Source organism: Bufo gargarizans, chromosome 4, assembly GCF_014858855.1.
Source record: "Bufo gargarizans isolate SCDJY-AF-19 chromosome 4, ASM1485885v1, whole genome shotgun sequence".
In the NCBI taxonomy this organism is placed as follows: Eukaryota; Metazoa; Chordata; class Amphibia; order Anura; family Bufonidae; genus Bufo; species Bufo gargarizans.
This window is the reverse complement of record NC_058083.1, coordinates 44,450,710-44,473,796: the sequence shown is the minus strand read 5'-3', so window position 1 is coordinate 44,473,796 and position 23,087 is coordinate 44,450,710. Positions and strand designations below refer to the sequence as shown.

The window sequence follows — 23,087 nt, the reverse complement described above, 5'->3', positions numbered from 1 at the left end:
CTGACAAACATTACAAAGCAAAGCTCGCTGGGATTGGTAACCAACAGGAAGCTGATGAAAACAGGAAGTTCTGCATGTAAACATCCTGCCAGGATGCAGTGAGGCTGAGAACAGGGGAAGGGAAGTGCTGACATGAAAGACAGGTATATGCGGCGAAATGATGCAGTTTGAGATAATCTGGGCAGATTTAAAAAATAGAGAACCCCTTTAAGGCCTATTAATGCTTGCTTATTAAGGAGTGAGGACTTGTCTGCTGATCAGATTTGGGTGAATTTCCCGTTTTAATTTTATGAGGGATCTGAAACGCCTCTGTGTAGTACAAGCCGCTGACTCGATGATGTCGTAACACAGGCAGCGCCAGTTGCTTTTTAGATCCGTTTGCTTAACAAATATGGGTTTCGCTCTCAAACTCCATAATTGGTTTAGAAATTTCTCATTTCTTTTTTAATTTAAAACAGATTAAAATTCAGTTGTGGCCTTTACTTGCAGCTGTATATCATTGCATTGTTTAATTAAGTGCGCTCGCTGCCTAATTTAGCAATTCGCCGTGCTCAGCGCGGGCAAGGCGGCGCACCGCTGTCTGCGGCCGCCCATCTGCATCCAGCTGTATAGAGAACACCGCTGCTTGAGCCATAATTGATATAATTATTGGGCTTCAAAAAATTCACACCGGCGGTTAGGCTGAAGTATAACGCCAAGCACGCTTAATTGTGTGTAAGTAAGGAAATCGGACTAAGGCCCCATTCACACAACCGTGTTTTTTGTTCCGCATCTGCGGACCCTTTTGTTTCAATGGAAAAGATCATATGTACGTCTGTATGTCCGTTTCACGGCTCTGCAAAAGAAATAGAACATGTCCTATTCTTGTCAGTTTTATGGATGGGAATAGGCATTTGTATGGGACCTGCGGAAGGATAAAATGCAGGAAGCACACGGCCGGCGTCTGTGTTTTGCGTATTCGTGGTTTGGAATCAAAATCCGATCCCTCTATCTCAAATATAATTAATTATCTCCATGTAAATCCATTGAGAAAAATCTGATTACTAGTGCAGGCTGAGCCGGAGGAGGATGATGTGTGGCTGCAGCTTCACTTCTCCGTCAGCACAGGGACTTTAGGATAGACTGGTTGCTATGGATACAGTGTTAGTTTTCTTTATGAAGGTTGTCAAAGCTACATTTCCTTAGCAACCAATCTGAGTAATTAAAAAAATCTGATTTATAGTGCAGGCTGAGATAGGAAATGATACGATGTAGCTGCTGTCAGAATAGGCTCAATCCTTGGAGCAGCAGCATAGCAGATATCTGTAGCTCTGTCCCAGCGATCCCATATACATGCATGCCTGGCCCAGCTGAGCATACATGCATCCTCAGTAGAGGACAGGGAGTAACGCTTTATTTCTCTGACATGAAACATGCCAGACTTTTTGCTGTCTCAACATCTTTCATCTGGGGAGGTTTAGGAATTCCCATATGCATTAGATTGTCCATGGGCTTCGGCCATCCTATATCTGCTGTGTATGGCCAGCTTTACAGCAGACTGGATGCAATGTCTATAGGAGGAGGTGGCCCTGCTGTATTTCTGGAGAAACCAGTCTGCCTCAAATTAGGCAAAACTTAAGCCCAGGGCAGTTTTGGCTTTGAGTGAAGTACAGAGATAGGGCAAGTAGGGGGCAGCAACACTCATTTGTACCGTGGTCTAATAACGGCAGGACACAACCTCCTGCACCCCCCACCAATGCCCCCCCGCTCTTCCCATGCCCTTGGTTCACGGACCATTCAATCCTCCCTTGTGCTCAGGTCTGACTGGTTGCTAAGGAAGATTACGCCTGAGTTTGTTACATTGTATCCATAGCAACCCAACTGTCAGACAACACTCTGAGCTGCATTCTAAGACTGTGCCAGAGGTAGTATTAATCAGATTTTTTTTTTTACATTTTTTTATGTTAAAATTTCTGATATCTCCTTAATGGAGAAATCCAGCATTATTTAATTTTTTCACTTTTAAGCCTATACTCTTGTGTTTCCGCGCCGTCTACCTCCTGAACTGTTTACCAATATGCATGTGTCTGCCGCCGCCCCTCCCCCAGCCATCTCATTTCATCTCTCAGGTTTTATGTCTGAAGTAAGAGATTTATGTCTCCCCTCAGTAATGAAACTTTCCTGGTGCCATATGGCACTCACACACCTTCTCCAGAATTACCCTCATCCATCCTGGTGTTATGACACTCCCGATCAGATATGGCGCTCATTAAAAGCATTGCCAGCTACTTTACGACATGTCACTTGCGCTGTTCTGGCCCCCGGCTTTATCCAGAGCCTCCTCTCCGTTTTATTAACACTTTCCCATCACATCCATCATGGTCGTCCTGATTTCCCGCTCCTCATATTTGTCTAGGTGGAGGGGGGTTATCTCTGGTGAGTTCCAGTATGTCGCAGCCGAGGGGGTATCTGATATTGTACCCAACGAGCGCCAGCTCTGGAGTGTTAGCTTCTGTGCAGTACTCGCTGCTAGACTAGTGTGCTGCCTTCATTCATTAGAAGTAAGTGGGTGACATTGGAATTCTGCCCTTAGTGGTGAAGAGGTCTGTGGCTTCCTGAGACAACAGAGGGTTAAACTGCTCAGATTATAGCGGAGGAGACGTGCGTCCTTCAGGAGGAGAGCTGCAGCAAGTGCTGCTCTCACTTCTCAAGGCCTGTGGAAGCCCGTTCATTACCGTGCCTTCATAATGTATCCGAGACTATCAGGAGTGGTGCACAGGTGGGATCGGTACACAGTGGAGTCCTATTCTACTATCCAGAGCTGCACTCACTATTCTGCTGGTGGAGTCACTGTGTACATACATTATATTACTTATCCTGAGTTACATCCTGTATTATACTGCAGAGCTGCACTCACTATTCTGCTGGTGCAGTCACTGTGTACATACATTACATTACTTATCCTGTACTGATCCTGAGTTAAATCCTGTATCCAGCAGAATAGTGAGTGCAGCTCTGGATTATAATACAGGATGTAACTCATGATCAGTACAGGATAAGTAATGTAATGTATGTACACAGTGACTGCACCAGCAGAATAGTGAGTGCAGCTCTGGAGTATAATACAGGATGTAACTCAGGATCAGTACAGGATAAGTAATGTAATGTATGTACACAGTGACTGCACCAGCAGAATAGTGAGTGCAGCTCTGGAGTATAATACAGGATGTAACTCAGGATCAGTACAGGATAAGTAATGTAATGTATGTACACAGTGACTCCACCAGCAGAATAGTGAGTGCAGCTCTGGAGTATAATACAGGATGTAACTCAGGATCAGTACAGGATAAGTAATGTAATGTATGTACACAGTGACTGCACCAGCAGAATAGTGAGTGCAGCTCTGGAGTATAATACAGGATGTAACTCAGGATCAGTACAGGATAAGTAATGTAATGTATGTACACAGTGACTCCACCAGCAGAATAGTGAGTGCAGCTCTGGAGTATAATACAGGATGTAACTCAGGATCAGTACAGGATAAGTAATGTATGTACACAGTGACTGCACCAGCAGAATAGTGAGTGCAGCTCTGGAGTATAATACAGGATGTAACTCAGGATCAGTACAGGATAAGTAATGTAATGTATGTACACAGTGACTCCACCAGCAGAATGGTGAGTACAGCTCTGGAGTATAATACAGGATGTAACATCAGTACAGGATAAGAATGGTATAGTTGACATGTTCCTGTAGATGAGTGGGGTTTGCCCTGCATATATTGGTAATAACAGTGTGGCCATCATTGGGGTCCAGGTCTCCGGTTCTGAGAACACTTCTGAGTAATACCTGTTGTTCTTATCCCTCTTTGATGAGGCAGACATCTTGGTCTGTGTACGGAGAAGCCTGCTTGTTTCTTCTCTCCTTTGTCAGTTATAGCAGATGTGCTGATTGCTGGTGATTTGCTACCAGCCCCATAGTATAGAATGGTTGTTAGGCAGTGTGTCCATAGCAACTGGTCTGTCAGACATGACTTAGTTCTTCAGCTCACATGCAGTTGTTGTGTGGAGCTGACAACAGAGGGTTTCCCTTTACGATGTCTGTAGTGTGATAATATAAGGGGTTAATAGCGCTGGTGATGATGATGTCTCTGTATGTGTGACAGGAGGGACAGCAGTGTCATCAAGGAAGAGATTAAGGCTTTCCTGGCGAACCGGAGAATATCCCAAGCAGTGGTCGCCCAAGTAACAGGTGAGCGCCCCCCGATGTGCGAGGCGGTGATTGACAGGACCATTCGCAATGGTCCAACTGAGGCCCAAGCAGGTACAGATGGTGTGAACAGTGTCATAAAATCTCAACATTACATCTGTCCTATGAGAAAATGTACATCCTTCTGCTGAAGTGCTCTGTGCTGCTGGTACTGCCCTAGTCACATGATCGGACTGGTCCAAGTGCTTATTTATCTCCTGTATCCCCATGTTTTGACCAGCGCCTCTTCCTTCTGCCTCGCAGGTATCAGCCAGAGCAGGATCTCTCACTGGCTGCTCCAGCAAGGATCCGACCTGAGCGAACAGAAGAAACGAGCGTTTTACCGATGGTACCAGCTGGAGAAGACAAGTCCAGGTAACACCAACCGCACATGGGGGGTGTGCGATTTGGGAGTCGTTCACTCCGATTCAGGGGTCACTGTCAGCATATAATGCTGCAGTGTCGCTGCTTATTGTACCAGTTATCAATTACTACTTCTACTCCGGTCACAACCAGAGCTGCAACGTATAATAGCAGGTCATGCATTCTGCATCTCACTGTAGAGCATTGACCACATTGTTAAATCCATTGTCCACACCCCGAGAAGACGACACTTATCTGAATTTTGGATGCCGTCCTGGATCGTTATCGTATCGCACCTCCCCGCTCGCTTCTCGGAAACTCCTTCTCCCCCCTCCCCCGCCCGTGATCTCATCTCGTGGGCTTCCCAAATCACATTTCTGTCCAATTAGAGCCCCTGACGCTGTGCAGTCCACATAATCACATTGCGAGCCGCGTTCTGCACGGCTGAGACAGACCATTTGCCTTCACTTTCTTGCTGTGGAGAGTAGCTCTGCCGCACCCGCTTTTCCGCGTTTATGCATTGCATGTCGATTCTTCTTCCTTTTCAAGATCTCTGCTTGTTGTCATTCAATGAATACATCCCATGGCTGGAACTACTACGGCTTAGTCCTGCTCACACAAGCCTGTATCACCAGGGTGGCTGGGTAGAACCCGAAATGTTCCCATTCGCCAAGAGCAAGCTGAGATATTGCAAGCTGAAGAATTGGAGCTCAAAAGCTATATTGTCCTCTGTTATTCCTGCAGGAAGTGTTTGAATTTAATTGACATTAGGACAATACTAGCCCTCTTGGCAAAGGGTGTGTCACTACTCTAGCAGCGTCAGGCTAAGTATGGTCACACCCTCAGTTAATAGTAATTTATTTTCAGGAGGAATAACAGAGGAACAGTGTTTCAGAATTCCATACAACAGAGAAGTGTCAGGATAAGGGACAGGTACTCTTAAAATCACTGATGCTCACTTTAGGATGTAGTCAGAGACTTCCAGGTATTGCCTGGTGCCACGCAGACAGTAGGGGGAGCTCTGTTATTACTCTTTAGAAGCAGCATTGGGCCCCTGCATAGGTCATATCAGCCCCTGGTCACATCACCGAATGTAATGTAAAGTATATGGGCTGTATATTTTGTGTAGGGGGGCGAAAATTAAGTCTTGTCTTTGTCTCTTACAGGTGCAACGCTGAGCATGAGGCCAGCACCCATCCCCATAGACGACACCGAGTGGAGGCAGACCCCGCCCCCCGTCACCGCCACCTCCGGGACCTTCAGGTTACGACGGGGAAGTCGTTTCACGTGGAGAAAGGAATGTCTGGCCGTCATGGAGAGGTGAGGACCGACTCTGGAAACCTCATTTTTAGAGTCTACTCAAATGACCATATGGTCACAGATAGCGATCCACAAGATACAGCAAAAGATAGGACATGTCCTGTCTTTTGTGGTGCGGAGGCACAGATTGGTAACACACGGAAGCCGTTCCATGCCGCCGCACCGCAAGAGATAGGACATGGGTCCACACAGCAGCATGGAGTTCACACGGCCAGGCAAGGCAGCCATACGGTCATGTGAATAGACACTTGCAGTGTATTAGGTCACCTCCCTTCAGTCATGTTGCTTCTGTCCCATGCGAGACACAACTGAGCAGATCTACTAAGCGGTGCTTCATGCCGCAGTCTTGGGCTACATTCACACCACGGTGAAAAAAACGGCTGTAAAAACTGACACACTGTCAGACTTTCATAGTCATTTTTAGCAGCCATTAAACAGATGAATAAAAATCCCAGCCCGTGCAGTGCTCTCCTTATACATAATGTGCCCCAATATGAATAATGCTTAAATTAGTTGCCCCAGTATTATTAATGCCCCCTATAGTGGCCCCTGGACCACCATATGCCCCCAGTATGGTTAATTCTCCCCCAGTATAAAGAATGCCCTCTTTGGTCCCCATTCTGCATTTGTAAAAAAACAAAAAAAGAAACCTCATCCACTTGCACTCTGAGACACCCTCTCTCCTCACTGGATGCAACAGGACCTGTGCTCCTAATGTGGTGATGTCATTACACTTGGAGAACAGGTCCTGCTGCACCCAGTGAGGAAAAAAAGAGTGTCCCTGAGAGTGTAAGTGGATTAGGTGCTTTTTTTTTAAACCCCTGAAAGGCCATTTTTCCTTACTAGTGTACCTGTTTTTAACAGTATTTAGACGGATGCACTCCTGTCTAAACGGCCTTTATAAATGGTCCGTCTGAGGGGTGAAAACAACCAAGAATAGGACAAATCAAATTTACACTAAGAATGAGTTCAGGATAAGTAATGTATGTACACAGTGACTGCACCAGCAGAATAATGAGTGCAGCTCTGGAGTATAATACAGGATGTAACTCAGGATCAGTACAGGATAAGTAATGTATGTACACAGTGACTGCACCAGCAGAATAGTGAGTACAGCTCTGGAGTATAATACAGGATGTAACTCAGTATCAGTACAGGATAAGTAATGTAATGTATGTACACAGTGACTGCACCAGCAGAATAGTGAGTGCAGCTCTGGGGTATAATACAGGATGTAACTCAGGATCAGTACAGGATAAGTAATGTAATGTATGTACACAGTGACTGCACCAGCAGAATAGTGAGTGCAGCTCTGGAGTATAATACAGGATGTAACTCAGGATCAGTACAGGATAAGTAATGTAATGTATGTACACAGTGACTGCACCAGCAGAATAGTGAGTGCAGCTCTGGAGTATAATACAGGATGTAACTCAGGATCAGTACAGGATAAGTAATGTAATGTATGTACACAGTGACTGCACCAGCAGAATAGTGAGTGCAGCTCTGGAGTATAATACAGGATGTAACTCAGAATCAGTACAGGATAAGTAATGTAATGTATGTACACAGTGACTGCACCAGCAGAATAGTGAGTGCAGCTCTGGAGTATAATACAGGATGTAACTCAGGATCAGTACAGGATAAGTAATGTAATGTATGTACACAGTGACTCCACCAGCAGAATAGTGAGTGCAGCTCTGGAGTATAATACAGGATGTAACTCAGGATCAGTACAGGATAAGTAATGTAATGTATGTACACAGTGACTCCACCAGCAGAATAGTGAGTGCAGCTCTGGAGTATAATACAGGATGTAACTCAGGATCAGTACAGGATAAGTAATGTAATGTATGAGTGCAGCTCTGGAGTATTACCAATTATGCAGTGCTGTAGAAAATTTGTCACACAAACTAAATTCTGGATTATCCTATCACTATATTTTTGTGTGTGAGAGGAAATCCATGCAAACAAAGGGAGGACATACAAACTCCATGCAGATGTTGCTCTTATATTCGGGCCCCAGTGTTGCACGGCTCCAGTGCCGACCATTGCTGTATAGAGTAGACGGCCCCTCCGTCTGCTGTGCTGTGGCCCCACATTAATCCCTGACTGACAGGTCTTGGGGTTCAGCCATCGCTTCCCTGCACTCTCCTGTCATGGCCGATCCGGGAGCCGTTCACTTTGTGCTGCATTACAGTATAAATGTGCTGTCCATTCTTTTTCTATTATTATTATTGGACTTTTTTTTTATCTTGCTCTGCCATCTTTTATCGATTGTTACTTCTCCAAAAAGCCTCAGAAGCTGATTTTCGGCATTGAGAGCAGAATGGACGGGGGCCAAGTGTCTGGGGTAATAACATTATACCTTGATCTTAGTTACTGGATCCAATTTACTTGTGAGTACATCGCCGCAGAGGCTGCTAACCGGTTCCCGGCTGGATCCTAATGCTCTGGATAGGGTAGTCTCTTCCTGGTGTGCGGGGGGTTAATTTAAAGGAGTAACATTTGTTAAATTTACACAAACAGCGATTTAGTGTCCAAAAAAAACTAATGGAATGAGTCCTGCAGCGGCCTGTCATATACGAAGCAAAGACCCACTGCAAAGAGCGTCCCCTGCTGTGGAAGACTCAGCGATGGGTGCCAATTTATACCACATTTCCACTGCATCTCCTAGGATTTCCCAAGATGCATCAGTCTTTAAAATTTCTTTAAAAAATATGTGTTTCCTTAAAGGGAGTCATCTCTTCCAGGAGCAGCGCCACGCTGTGTCTGGGCCAAGTTGCAATACCACACACAGCCTGTGGACAGATGTGGCGCTGTTTTTAGAAAAAGCCATCAGTGTTTTTCTAATGGTGGTGGAATTTGGCGTATTCACTGGGAAACCAAGTGAATCGTTGCAATGTAGAAGCCATACTGTTTTAGGAAGCTCCCAGTGCTGCTGATGGGAAGGAGCAGATGTCCTTTACCCTCTCCACGTGTTTCTTGTCACGTTCTCCCGTGTCCTTAAGAGGCAGCACGGGGTGGGGGGCGCTTCTCACATTTTCATGAAATAGCAGCGGATAATTGTGAACACTTGAATTTTTCAGCTATTTTAATGAAAACCAGTATCCGGATGAGGCCAAGAGAGAGGAGATCGCAAATGCGTGCAACGCGGTTATACAGAAACCAGGTGAGTGTGACGGGTGTGCCGTACGGGGGCAGGTCAGTGGCACGATGGGACTGACGACAGAGGGATGCTGCAGGCATTGTATAGTGGAGCCAGTCACAGACTAGGAGAGGTCGATCCTTCATAGTGTTCCTGGCCTCCGATGCATCTGCTTTTGCAGCAAATTTAGTAGCTGGTCCTTTACTTCTCCCAGTCTGAGGCGCTGGTGTCTGCACCATAAACCAGAGGATCCCCTTTTATGGGTTTAAACAGGGTCTCCTAGGAGGTCAATTTATCCCCTCAGGATAGAGGCGAAGTGTCTGATCGACGAGGATGTGCCGACTCCAGCGGTCCGCGGTGCTGTGCCGACTCCAGCGGTCCGCGGTGCTGTGCAGACTCCAGCGGTCCGCGGTGCTGTGCCATAGATTGTTTGCTGCTCTATTCAAATAGGAGAACACTGCACCTTTAAAAGAGGTCGTCTAACATGAGACATTGGTGGGATATTGCCACCAATGTCAGATAGGTGCAACCTCTGGGACTCCCACCTATTTCCAGAACGAGACCCCCACCCACCCGCCAAAGTGAGAGCGCAGTAGTCACGCATGCGCGGCCACCCTCCATTCATTTCTCTGGGACTGCTGTAAAGCGCTGGCATCCCGTAGAGTGGCTGCTCTTGCACAATCCACTCTCCATTCATTTCTATGAGACCGCCGAAAATAGCTGAGCTCTGGCAGTCACCTAGAGGTGAATGAAGCAGTGGCTGCGCTTGCACAGTACAATCTCCATTTATTTCTATGGGACTGCCGAGAGCAGCACCCTGCTATTTCCAGCAGTCCCATCGAAGTGAATGGGGCAGTGCGCTCGGCTATTTCTTAGAACTCCCATAGAAATGAATGGGTCCCATTCTGGAGATAGATGTGGGTCCCAGAGGTTGTACCTGCTGCAGAACCTCTTTGAAGGTAGGGTGCCGGGGCTGCTCCCTCTCCAATTCAGGGCAGTGGTTCGGCGGACGCTAGGCGTTCTGCAGCTTGGTCGGCTCGGTATAGTCTCCCAGCAATTCCATAAAGTATGAAAAGCAGAAGAGAGTACATGCTTGGCCTGGCATGGAGCTCACCAGAGTGAAGCTTAGGTTGTCCTAAATATCTGTAGTCTTGGATGCAATTGATCAGCCAGTGTATAGAGTGAAGCCCTGTATACGTCAGACCTGTATAAGACCGCCCCTTTAACTAAGCACAAGCATAAGTGACAGTACAATACAAGAAGCCGAGGATCTCCCGAGTGTCTGCGGCCAAACAAGGTTCCCGCCGATGACCTCCCTTGTTCAGAGTCGCTGGCACGGGTTTCACGCCCCCGCAAATGCCACGGAAAGATGTTTTGTTTGTCATCTTTGCACATTATTCAGCAAAGACCTTGAGATGTTATGTAGAAATCCCAGCCATCTACATAATTCATGTGTGAACAATAATTCATTCTCTATTAAAGGCCTTGGTGGGAAGCCAGCCCGCTTAAGAACAGCACCGTGCCAAGCTTGCTCTGGCATCCGCCTGTGTAAGGTGCGCAGAAACGACAGCAGCAACTTCGCCGCGCGTCCCACTTTTCAAGGTTAAGGGGGCGCCCGGCGTGTTTCCAGGTGTCGCAGAATTGGGATGATCAGTTTACACGCACAGTATTTACATGGAGGCGGACCAAAAAAAACGCATTCTGTTCACACATAGAGGATGATCCGCATTTCTCCCACCTAGTTTCATTGGGCGCAGTATAATATTTTACAGACGAGCCCCCAGTTTTGACCCTGTACCCCCTGCATGCTGGGGGTGCAGGGTCAAAGTTTACATAGGCCTTTATTATATGTGTAACATCTCTTCTCTGAATTTATTATGCAATAAACCATATTTATTAAAGGGGTTTTCCAGCGGTGGAAAAAATTGTGGCAGCGGGCAAAAAATGAAAATAAAAAATTAAAAACTCGCCGATCTCCTGCAACGTTAGCCGCTGATCTCTACTGCCTGGGCCTGTCTTTACACAAAAGAACTGCCCAACCAGCCAATCACCGGCTGAGGCGGGTCACCACTGCTGCCAGTGATTGGCTTAGGGGGCGTTTCCTGTGTGTCTGGACAGGACCAGGAAGTGGAAGTAGAAGCGGGCAGATAAACAGGAGGAGGTATCTTTTTATTTTTTTCTTTCCCATGGAGACACTGCTGCTGCCAATTATATTAAAGGGATATTCTTTAGTGGTTCACTGCAAGTACATGATCTTGAGAATAGAGCATCATGTCTAATGTTCCAAGCTGATTTGTGAGCAAATCATTGATGGTTCAGGAGAGGTCAGAGAGGAGCTGGAGGACCGAGCAGCCAGACATGCATTCTGACAAATGTTTCACAGAACTGCTTCTGCAGCTGCTAACTATTGGGAAACATAGAAGCTGCAGAAGATAAACGGTTCAACATTTTTAATCCAAACCCATTGCCTGAATTTTTTTAGGTGAAAATACATGTCCTTCTATAATAAATATGGCTCAGAAAGGTGTCCATGGCCTTTAAATAGAGCCCTGTAATGATCAAGACACTCTGTAGTCTCATAGTGTGCAACTTATTATTTCAGGCAAGAAGCTCTCCGACCTGGAGCGTGTCACCTCCTTGAAAGTGTACAACTGGTTCGCCAACAGGCGGAAGGAGATTAAGAGAAGAGCCAATATCGGTAATGTATCCCTGCGCGGCCGCATCACCACTGTTCAGGTGGCACTTCTCTCATGCGGGATAAAAAACAAAGGGACCATGAACATAAATTTACGCGCACATCATCGAGATTAACTTAACTCCCCCCAGTCCTGTTTATTACAATCTTATGTAGCCTCGATTGATGCAAGATTTCCTCTAAATTTATTATTCTGTTGCCCTCCTAACTTTCTAGAAAAACTTCTAAATGTAAAAACACTTGAAATGTTCAGAAAAATCAATTTCTAATGAGCGGAGAGAATTTTAAGGAATTCTTCTAATCGCCGCGGAGGGCTAACGAGCCCATAACGCCGGTTGATGAGTGCGATTAACCTGGGGGATGTATCTGCAGTCTGGATATTTAATATCGCGGCAGCTAATGAATGGCACCTTGCGGCACTCTTATTTGTATTCTCAGTCAGGGCAGGTTATTACCTTTATTTCTCTTGTATGTATAATTAGCCTTCTGAATGCTCGTTAGTGATAAATTTGTCCTCTGATTACCAGCCGGCTTTCATAGGGTTATGGTTACAGGAGTTTATGGAAATATACAGGTACCAGACTTAAAGGGGTTTTGTGATATTGATGACCTATCCTCAGATTATCAATATAAGCTTGGTGGGGACTGACTCTCTGCACCCCCCGCTGATCAGCTGTTTGAAGGGTCTACGGTGCTAGTGCGAGATCTGCGTTCTCTTCACTGTTTACCCGCACAACGTCTACATTATAGCGATGGGGCAGTGTAATTTCAGCCCCCTCTACCTTTCACTGGAAGGGGACCAACAGCTGTAATTGCACTGCCACTACAATGTGGACAACGTGTTGGTAAGCATAGAAGAGAACGCAGCTCTCACACTAGTGCAGGGCCTGCTGAGAGCCGGACCTCCGCCAATCTCATATTGATACCCCTTTAAATTGGTCCACTCCCTAATTTATTCCCCCCTCCTTAGTTTTACCCCTCTTTCACTTGTCTCAGTTTACCCCATAAGATGGCCACACACTTTGCCTCCCTACTACACTATGTCCTCGTCATTGTCATCTGTAAGGTCTTACTACTAAGTCAGTCTGTTTCTCCCTCCGTTAATTCTCGCATTTTGCCCTTTCCCTCTTAGTTTTTTATCCACCCTCAGTTCTCTCTATTTTCTCCCTCCCATGGTCTTTTTTTCCCGCTTTTCCTATAGCTTTTCTATTTCCCCCACTTTAGTTTGGTCCCCTCCCTTGGTCTTGCACCCCCCCTCCTCAATATTTTGTCTTCCACTCCTCGCTTGGAACTAGTCTTTCCTCATACTGTGCCCCCCCTCCTTGGTTCACTCCCTTAAGGTTGCCTTTCTCCCTTATGTCCTCCATGGTCGTCTTTCCCCCTTGGCCAACTGACCCTAGCCTGGTAGTTTTTTATTTTTCCCCCACCCCCACCGCATCTCTTCCCTCATGTGGGTGGTCTTTGGGGCGAGTGGTTTCCATTACCTCAGCAGATAATTTAGGGCCATATTTGCTTTTTTCGAAGAAGCAGCAATCCTGGAGAGTCATGGCATCGATGTACAAAGCCCTGGAGGTCACTCGAACAGCGACGACGTAGATGGAAACGACTATTCCGAACAGGTGAGCCTGTGCAACGATTATGCAGTTCCACTCTTGTCCACGTTCAGCGCTTTACTAATAATGTAATATAAAATTATATTATATGAAAAAAAATTCAGCTGGTTGCCATTGGAAACAGCCTTGTTGTCAAGATTCGTCCTTAACAGCTCTCCTTTTGAGAAAACCAAAGAAGGCTGAGTGATTCCAGCTCTGCAACCTAAAGAATTGTGATTGCAGCTCTGGAGATATAATACCGGCAAGAAGTACACCAAAGGAGTCCGTAAGCGGCTTATTCCCTTCTCACCACTCTTATTGTCCGGGGTCTCTGCCGATTGAGTTGGGTTATTTGAAGTGTTGCCATAGAGATGCACAGAGCTGCGGACGCAACACAATTTTATATGCATTGGAGCCATAAAAATTTATTTCGAAGGTCAACCTTTACTTTAAAGAAATTGGTACTATACTCTTTAATAAAAATAAATAACCCGATATTTGCAATTTTTTTGCACTTTTAATGTGTTGTTTTTTTTTTTTTGCCCAAGTATTTCATGTATTGAGATTTAATTGGATATTTTCATTTATTCCCTCTACATGCTTAGGATGACAGCACCAGTCATAGCGATCACCAGGACCCCATCTCCCTAGCTGTGGAAATGGCCGCCGTCAATCACACCATCCTGGCACTGGCCCGTCAAGGCACCGGAGAGATCAAGACAGAAGCGCTGGACGATGACTGATACATAAAAAAAAAAACAGCGGGAAGGGTCAAGAAACATTAAAAAAGAAAAAAAATGTACTTTAGATTTTAGAAGTAGCACCTGAGCAATCTTTCCTCAGTCCTTAATATGTGTTCCTATTATCAGTATAACTGCAGTCTCTCTCTTGTACGTTGAGTTAGCTGGTAGGGTCTCGTCCTGTGAAGATGGCATGGTGCCCATAACCGTCGCGTCTGCTTTCTCAGTATTAAGTCCAGCCATAACCATACCCCACCCCATGCCCCCCCAGGTCTAGAACACTTTACTCGGTTCTGGCATTCCAGTTTACAAGTGCTTCCAGTCATCCCCACCTCCCCTTTCCCGTCTGTGTCCGTCACTTCGCTCTACGCACTTTTTAAATAATTTTTTTCATTTAAATTTTTGAAAAGACTTTTCTCCAAAGTAGGGAGCATTTGAAGAAGTTGTGATGGCACAGTCCTACACCGTACAATGCAGCCTTACTCAGCTCCTCTTCATCCTTCGTTGAGTGTTATTTAATAACCGTTTGTGCCAGTAAGGGGCATGAAAGCAGAGGTATTTATTAGTATTATATTTTTTTACCTATAGGTTGTTTTCTTTTCAGCAACCAGATTCGCTTTCCAAACCTGTCCTATGTATATTGTTTGCAAAAACACTAAAAATTGAGCGGAAGCCGGAGATGTGTAAAAAGGGAACTGTAAATGTCATGACAAAACAAAAAAAAAATCTCTGATTGTGGTGTGAACAGGAAATACTCTCATCCCCAATGTCAGATTTATGTCTTTACTTTACCCACGTTTCGACTCTGTATTTCGGCACTAGTTGCCGCAGCAGCTACCTGATCTGCTCTGTGTCCAGACTGTGGAGGGAGCAGCCCTCTCTGCCTCTCACAGCAGGAACTCTCAGCATAATCGTAGAATTACTTCCAGCCAGTATCAGGCACAGAGATAATCGCCTCCTACACTAAATAAGCTTTGCCAATTGACGATTTGGGATTTTGATGGCGACGTGGACGTCAGTGCACTAAAATTTTATGTTGAAATCATTGCTGCTTTTTTTTTTTTTTTAAGCATATATCAATTTGCTCACTATTTTTTAGGCTTTGGACTTTGCCTTTAAGAATACCAGACTGATTTTTACTAATGAATTAATGAATGCACTTTTACTTGCTATTACTGAGAGCTTTTTGATGTGATTTTTTAATTTTTATTTTTTTGGTGTCTTTTCTGTAAGTACTGAACGTATGGCAATTCTGAGCTCCTTGTTTTAAAGCACCGAAGTACGGCCTACTAACCCCAGTTTTTCCGGATACTCAAGTTCTAAATGCATGATCATTTCTGGTGCTGCAGATGACTTCCTGTGTGGGTGACTACCAGGTCTGTACCGTGGTCACCTGTAGTTCTGTGCAGCACAATGGGCCTGCCTATATGTTGTAGACAAAGCTGCTTGATGGTGCTGATTCATAAGCTGGAAGGAAAGGTACTGTAGAAGTGTGTGGGGGGGGGGGGGCGGGGGGTTTACCAAATATTTCAAAAATCCTATAGATCAAAAAACACTACAAAAATTTAAAGGGACATGTCGGGCATGCTTCCCTACATCTAGAAGATCATAGCCCACCCCCGGAGTGGCTTGTATGTCTTCCCCAGACCTTCCATAGTGAGACCTGTCCTGTTATATACAATATGAACATCTATTCCCTTTACTACATGTAATCGGACACTTGATTTAATCGTCCCCTACCACCCTGCAGATTTGTTGCCGTGTCCTCCACCCTCTGACAACTTTGCACTTCAATCCCCTTTACTCTACGGTTTGAGCTCCTTGGTGCTTGACTTGAACCAATTATTGTCCCAGTATTCAGCCACCTGTCCAGGTTTATAATCTCGTCCATAGGGGGGAGGGCAGAATTATAGCAGTTGCTTTCTTGCCCATAGGGGGCGGTATTATAATGGTTGTATTCAGTATTATAGTAGGTATTATGTGGTTATTTTATTTTGTTGGGATGTTGCGGTTGTTTCCCTCCACCCAATTCCAATGGATCAGGGATTTGTTGGTTTTCCAAACGGTCTCACATCGGCAGACGCCTGAAGACTAGTCTGGGGTTCAACGTTCTTTCTGTATTACAATGGACCTCAACTTTGGTGAGCCCCTGCCATAGGGTCAGAGACCATGGTCTTTTTTACAGGTTTGGGAGATGATGGTCTTCACGTGCATGCAGCATTCGGCTGAGTATTATGACCTGTAGTGGAGGGCGTCACTAGGGCTGCCTTCACACGCTGCAGATTGTGTTGCAGAAATTCATATGCTTGCCGTCAAGGTGAATGGAACTAATTTTCAGTCACAGAAATTTCTGCAACAAAACCTGCCATGTGTGAAGCCTCCTCCCCTAAGAACATAGCCAGCAACATATCCAACAACCTAAAATAGTTTCTACGAGCAAAAGAAGAACACTAAACCGGAGGTGGTACTTCAGGGCTCCATACAGGTTCCGATGTCTGTCCAACTGGGATATATTTCCCGTGCATTATGGTGCAGCCACCTCCTTTGGTGAACCATGTATAGTTGCAGGTCTCCTGATGGAAGAGATCCAAGACCACAGGACGGGCTGCTGCAGGGATCTCAGATTCCCAGCCGTTTTCCTGAGCTTCTGTCAGCAGAACACAGAATGCTCCTTTGACTCTAACATTTGGAAGTGACTTTGAGCATGCATGATTTTTTTTGTTTGTTTTAATGTGTTTTTAGAAAAATTTTCTGGTAGCATCCAGTGATCTACGTTGATAAAAGCTTAATAAGCTGACTGTTAAAAACTTGCATTTATTAACAGCAGGTCATATACATGATAGATATATATATACACACACACAGTCTATTAATTGAGGAGCAATAATACCTTTTTGTTTTTTCATTTTCGTCCCAAAACATTTCTTTTTTGCAGTGCAAGACCCAGTGTGATAGCGTTGTAAGATTTCTGCTCTGAATCCCCCAATTATTACCCCAGCTAATTAGCCCTTTTGTGATGTATTTTTATTTTTGAATTAACTTTATTTTTTTTTTAAACAAATTTAGATTTTGGAATTTTTATTTATTTTTTAATCTTACGTTGTTCGGTAATTGAAAACTGTGTATTTCATCTTCATTACCGTCCTGTGACGACTTCACGGGAATATCGTGTACAGTAATTTTAATTTTATTTTTTTGCGCTGTATATACAGATTCATTTCTATAGCTTTTTCCAGATATATTGTCAATAGCAGATATTTAATTTGTTTTAGATTTTTGTATATATAAATGAGTTTTGTCAAGGTTGCCAAGGTGCGTTATCGGGTGCCTTACTACATAGAAGACGGAGTTTGAGTTGCAGTAAAATATTATTTTTTTTAAAATTTATTTGTTTTTTGTCCATTTGAGCGCACTATTTGTGTTCACCTTAAAATGGTGATTACCACCACCACTCCCCAAACCCCCCCCCCCCCCCCCCCCCCAAAAAAAAATTCCGGGAGTCCGACCCACACCGATGTGATATTGATGACCTATCCCTGGGGATAGGCCATTCAATATAGGAAACTGGCCAGCCCCTTTAAGCCGTACATTCCTTGGTCCTGGTCCAGTTGGCGGTTTTTGTGATGGGTAGCACCTTTTAGTTTGCTTCTTTGTCTTCTGCAAATGTGGGCTAACAAAAAGTTATGAACTTTTCATGGACACTTAATAATGAGAGAAGAAAATGGCACATATTTTAATGGAAAAAGATAGTTAAACCCAATTTCCCCCACCTTCCATCAGCCATAACATTTTTTCAGTGGGACGGCACCGGTTTATAGAACTTGGTATTCACCATAGCCCTGAGCCGAGTGCTTCCTGGTCCCGGGAAAAACATTGGGGCCGTTTTTTATTCCTTGAGAGATGAAAACCAGTGTCTGATGTGACCTGCAAATGAATCAAAGCAATGTCAAAGACTCGGACTGATGAGGACAGCCCCAAGAATGGTCATCCTATCTAGAGACCATCTCCCAAAAAGTTTCCTAAACGGAGGACTCTAATATCTCAAAATATCCATCTTGGTGGATAAAATATAAAAAATCCGCTATCCCAGAAGTCACTTTGGATCTAACTGTATCGCTGATAAACGGTAGAATTTATAGTCGGCAGCTTTCATGGTTGTGAAACTCAGACATTACTTACCGGGTCCATCGATGATTAATCTCCTGGTGATTCAATCTCCTATTAACCAGCTCTCAGCCCGGCCTGATTTATGTCACATTGTGAATGTTTTTTGTACCTTGGAGCCATATATTACTGATCTGGTCTTTGGCTCCTGTATACGGTGATATCGGGCTCCTCAGCCTTGTGTCTCTTCACCTCCTGTATTTTTCAGTATGTGCCCATATATTATATAGTCGGTTGATATTAGGGGGTGAATTTTCAGGACTGAGCTGCTGTGATGAAGATAAATACTCCTGGTAATGAGTAACAAGCTTTTAACATTTATTTTCGTCATTACTCAACACAATAATTTCTTTACTTCGAATATTAAAAGTCAGACCACACTGCAGTGAGCGTGTATGCATGCTGTAAGGAGCACCATGGCTCCCTTGACATCCTGTCTGGGTGACCACCTGTTAATACATGGAGCTTACATGTACTAAAGTGGTCACACATGTTCTTTCCACCGCAGACTGCTTGAAGATTGCCTACGTATAAAACTGTGACTGCTGTGAAGGCGATGAAGACTTTATGCAAATATGTCCATGTTGTAGATGTTGTTGAATGTGGGATTTTATAAATCAGAAAAATTCAGCTCCATGCAAACACATCCTTGCCAGAGCCATGCAGCCTGAGGGGACCTGGCCCTACTGTCTTCTATTTTAGTGATTGGTGGTGGGGGGTTGTCCCAGCAATTGGACATCACTGGCTTTACTTTTTTCAGCCTCCGGTAGATTGGTGATGAGTGTTTTTGACTGCAATACCCCTTTAACCCCACACATAAGGTAGGGCAAGCTTTAAAGCTGGCCAGATACCCTAGGGATGCAAACACAGGCTCCGGACATGTTCACGCCAGTGTAATCAAAGGTGGAGGGGCGGACATTCCTTTGAAAATACATAGTCGAAAGTTGGGCACCTTGAAGAGCCTTTTACTTTACATTATACCAGAGGCTTGACCCTTCTGTAATGGTTTAAAGAAGGACGTTTTGTAAGGTCTTTGCTAAATTAGTGTTGGATTTGCTGAGATCCATGGAGTTGGGTTCCAAGTGGTAGGAGAAGGGTGTTCTTTGAGATGGGAGGTTTCCTGCTGTTCTAGAATTATTATTTTTTATTTATTTTTTGCAAAGATTCTGTAATATTTCCAAGTGGTCACCATTTCTGTCCTTTTCTGCTAAATGCTACTCTGATTTTGGATTTTCATATAATAGTTCCCACATGCTTTTCCAAGTAACTGCTGGTTAGAGGGGGGCAGCCCATGACGCTCCACCTTTTTGTAGCTCTGATGTGGCCAGGGGGGGGAACCAATCTGACCCCTCTTCCGTTATGCAAGTGCCTACAATTCTAAGTATGCTTCCTGCCCACTTGGTAAAATACCTCTGCTCGTGTTGTATGGTTGGGTCATTTCTCTCTCTAGAAGCTCGTCCTGAGTCTTACTTGGCTTCTTATCACACCACATCCCTGCATAGAGATTATAAACCAGGGTCGACTCGATTGATTGGTATTGGCCCTGGGTTAGAAGACTGGTTGCTGAGGAAGAATGTAAAGGGGTATTTTGCCCACTTCAAATGCACATTCATCAGTGTCTGGTAGGTGGTGTCCACTTTGCAGCAATGGCAAGACCCATAGTAGCCAGTTCTACTCTACTTCTCATCAGACGGTTTCTAATGTCAAACGTAGGTCAAGCTACTTATCTGACCTTGATGTCTATTGTCGGAATACCACATTCTATGGTCATCGGTTCCCTGTGGTCAGTGATCATCCCTAAGCCCATTTATCATAATAATTAACCAGATTTTGAGGTAACTTGACCTCCTTTGGTCCACAGCCCATTGATGTGATGGCTGCTTCTGCTCTACAGGCCACCGATGACCATGGACACCTCTATATGTTAATATTTATTGTTGTTTCTGTATCCTTTCCTTGTAAATGTGCCATCAAGGGATGTTCAGTTCACGCAGGACAGAAAGCAATATGATATACACAGCGCTCAGTCTACAGGGTGGTTTCTTAGTACCCGAGATTCCAAAATAGGTGCAAAAACTAACTTGTAATGTATGATGAAAGGGATCTTCTAAACCTCGAATGGTCAACGTGGTGACCATAGTGGTCCTCTGCAATACTTGAAAGAACCTATTCCTCCATAAACCCATTCTGTGCAGTTTCTTGTCTTCTACTTCCAGCCTCATTTCTGAGGCACGAGGAACAGTGTTACAGGTTAGTGAGGTCGCCCATAGGCAAGTCTGTAGCCAAAGAGGCTTCACCGAAATGATTCGAATACACCTGGTCATGTCTCATGATTCCCCGTAGGTCGTGTTGGAAAGTGATCCGGGACCAGGTCAACAAGGAGAACATTGGGTTATTAGTCGTGTTCGTGAAAACTCTCAAAAATCTTGGGAGATGTCCCATTGACTAGAACTTCTTAATAATATTCAAGCCTCTGGTTTACCACCACCATAGTCCACCTCTTGTACATACTCCCCTTCTCCCCGTTTCTCACATATTAGACACATCACATACAGGAATGTACGTTACGTCCCAACGGCAAAGCGACCCTTCCCAGAAAACCTAACTTCTCCCTCTGCAAACTGGATGCTGCTTTATGCAAAACACTTGTCTGAAAGCTACAAAAAGACAACTCCTGAGTAAAAAAAATAATAATAAAAACTAAATAAAAAGCTAAGCTGAATTTATAAGCCTTGTTGCATATGAGCCAAAAGTGCAAAAAGCTCTATTTACAACCTATCCTGCCACTCATTATAAATATAAATATATATATATGAATATATTAAGATCACACTGTTCTACAAAATTGTGTATTTGTATTTTTGTGTACGTACAATTTTCTGCTAAGCAGAAGGAGGTTGTAGTATAGGATGAGCGTCAAAAATTTAAATAAGGCTTTTTTTTGTTTGTCTTTTAATTTACATTTTATTTTTTTAATGTTTTTCTTTTACATTTTCTCTTTGTCACTTGTGTTCTCTAATCCCATTGCTGCCCAAAAAAAAAAAGCTAAAAGGCCGATAGGTCTACAGAGCAGCATCGGGGGGGTTAGATACAGTATCAAACTGCCTGTCTCGTCTTATGTGTATAACACTGTTTTCCAAGGTGCAGTACCTCTCTCCTTTAATAGAGGGCGCTGGTTAAAAGTATTTACGTAAGGAATCGGGAACTCAATGTGGTGGACTTCATAGAGTCAAGGGCCGTATTTCACCATCATGAGCCAACTTTTGATTAAATTCTGATCCAGAATCTGGTTTGGGGGGGGGTCTTCTACAAAATTACACCCAATGTTTTTGTAATTGAAAACCCCCTAAAAATTGTTTTCTCTGTCCCCATAAATCACTTTTTCGCCCCCTACCTCGAAGACCTTTTGTAGGAGATAGAAGACCTCATTTCATAGCCTTGACTAATTGATGACTTTGTCTCATCCCAGATGTCATGAGGGATCAGCGTGTTGCCCCTTCTTCAAATTAGGTGTCTTTTTAGGCACCATTGAATTGGGGGTAACCCCTTAAAGGTGCAGACCTGTTGGTGAATCTTCAAATCAAAGACCCCATTTTGTTTGTCAAGAAAATTAAGCTGGTCATACACAATTGACTTGGGTCGGCGGCAGTGGATGACAGCATATGTCGATGTAGAAAGGATCAGACATGTTGAAGTGCAATATGCCCGATCCTTTGTTCTCAGGGAGATAAGCCGTTGCCAGGGATGTCTGGCCTCGGCTTACTCCCCTCTCCCCATTTAGGTCACATGCATATTTGACTGAACTGAGCATGCATGTGTACAAGAAGGTCGATAGGAATAGCTTTCGGTTAAACGATCCCACCGCTATGGAATGTATGGCCCTCTTTAGACTCAGCCCAGTTATACGAATATTTTTTACCTAGAAAAATCCTGCCAAAAAGTGTTGAATGGAGACCAGAAAAAACAAAGCACTTTTTGGTGTGCAGTGCCCTCGTCAGGAGAGAAATACTGCATCCCCTCGGGTAGGGCTCTCAAATATAATGTGTGTAGAGAATAAATCCTTGTTTCTATATGTTGGACAGAAAAAATAAGAAACAAGCACCTATTGTATTCAAGAAGATAGTGAAGCCGAGTCCTGTATCATTGTATCTCCTATTCTGGATTAGTGCCTTTTGGACAGTAGACTGTTCTGTAATTAACATGTAGTATACTGCTTTTTTGTACAGTTTTTTGTTTTACGGATTTTTTTTAATTTGTGTTTATTTTGGTATTGTACTACTAGGAAATTAAAAAAGAAAACCTGTAACTGAACGTCTTCTGTGTGCTCTGGTTTATTTCTATACATCATTGAGGAAACGCCCCACCAATTAAGCTGCCATACATTCATACACATTAAAGGGAGTCTTTCACCTAATCTGAGCGTTTTAGACCGCTCCGATCGGGTTATAGACTCTTTGACCCTCATTACAATGTTACGTACCTTTTTGTTTTCTGTGTCCCTCATCCAGATATTGAAAAAAACACTTTATAAACAGATGCAAATAAGCTTCTGAAGGTGCCTAGGGGCGGCGTTACATTAGCTTGTCTGGTGACAGATGTTTGGGTTGGTAGGGGAGAAAAAGGGTCAGGCATGTTGGATTTTCAAATACTCGAGCCTTTCACATGGAGATGAGGCACCTGCCGGAGGTATCTGGCAGCTGCTTTCGAGCATTCGCAACACGGTGCTTTGTTTCTCTGATACAGAGCACCAAATCCACTGCAAAGACCAACACTATCTGCCAGCAGCCACCACTAGGGGGTGCTAACTGCATATGCAGTGGCTGGGTTTGGGGGGGGGG

General features: G+C 44.3%; 1 protein-coding gene across 9 annotated transcripts in view; it reads left to right on the top strand.

The window, feature by feature from the left end:
• Positions 1-22,560, top strand: part of HMBOX1 (homeobox containing 1) — a 78,640-nt gene extending 56,080 nt beyond the window's left edge. Inside the window, exons 4-10 of one of the 9 annotated variants that reach the window (XM_044289512.1) lie at positions 4,145-4,230; positions 4,492-4,602; positions 5,757-5,910; positions 9,000-9,082; positions 11,661-11,756; positions 13,284-13,372; positions 13,951-22,560. In XM_044289512.1, coding sequence (XP_044145447.1) covers positions 4,145-4,230; positions 4,492-4,602; positions 5,757-5,910; positions 9,000-9,082; positions 11,661-11,756; positions 13,284-13,372; positions 13,951-14,088 — 757 coding nt within the window. In that variant the 3' untranslated portion in view covers positions 14,089-22,560. The other 8 variants (XM_044289511.1, XM_044289510.1, XM_044289515.1 and 5 more) reach the window with 8 other exon arrangements.
• The last annotated feature ends 527 nt before the right edge of the window (positions 22,561-23,087 follow it).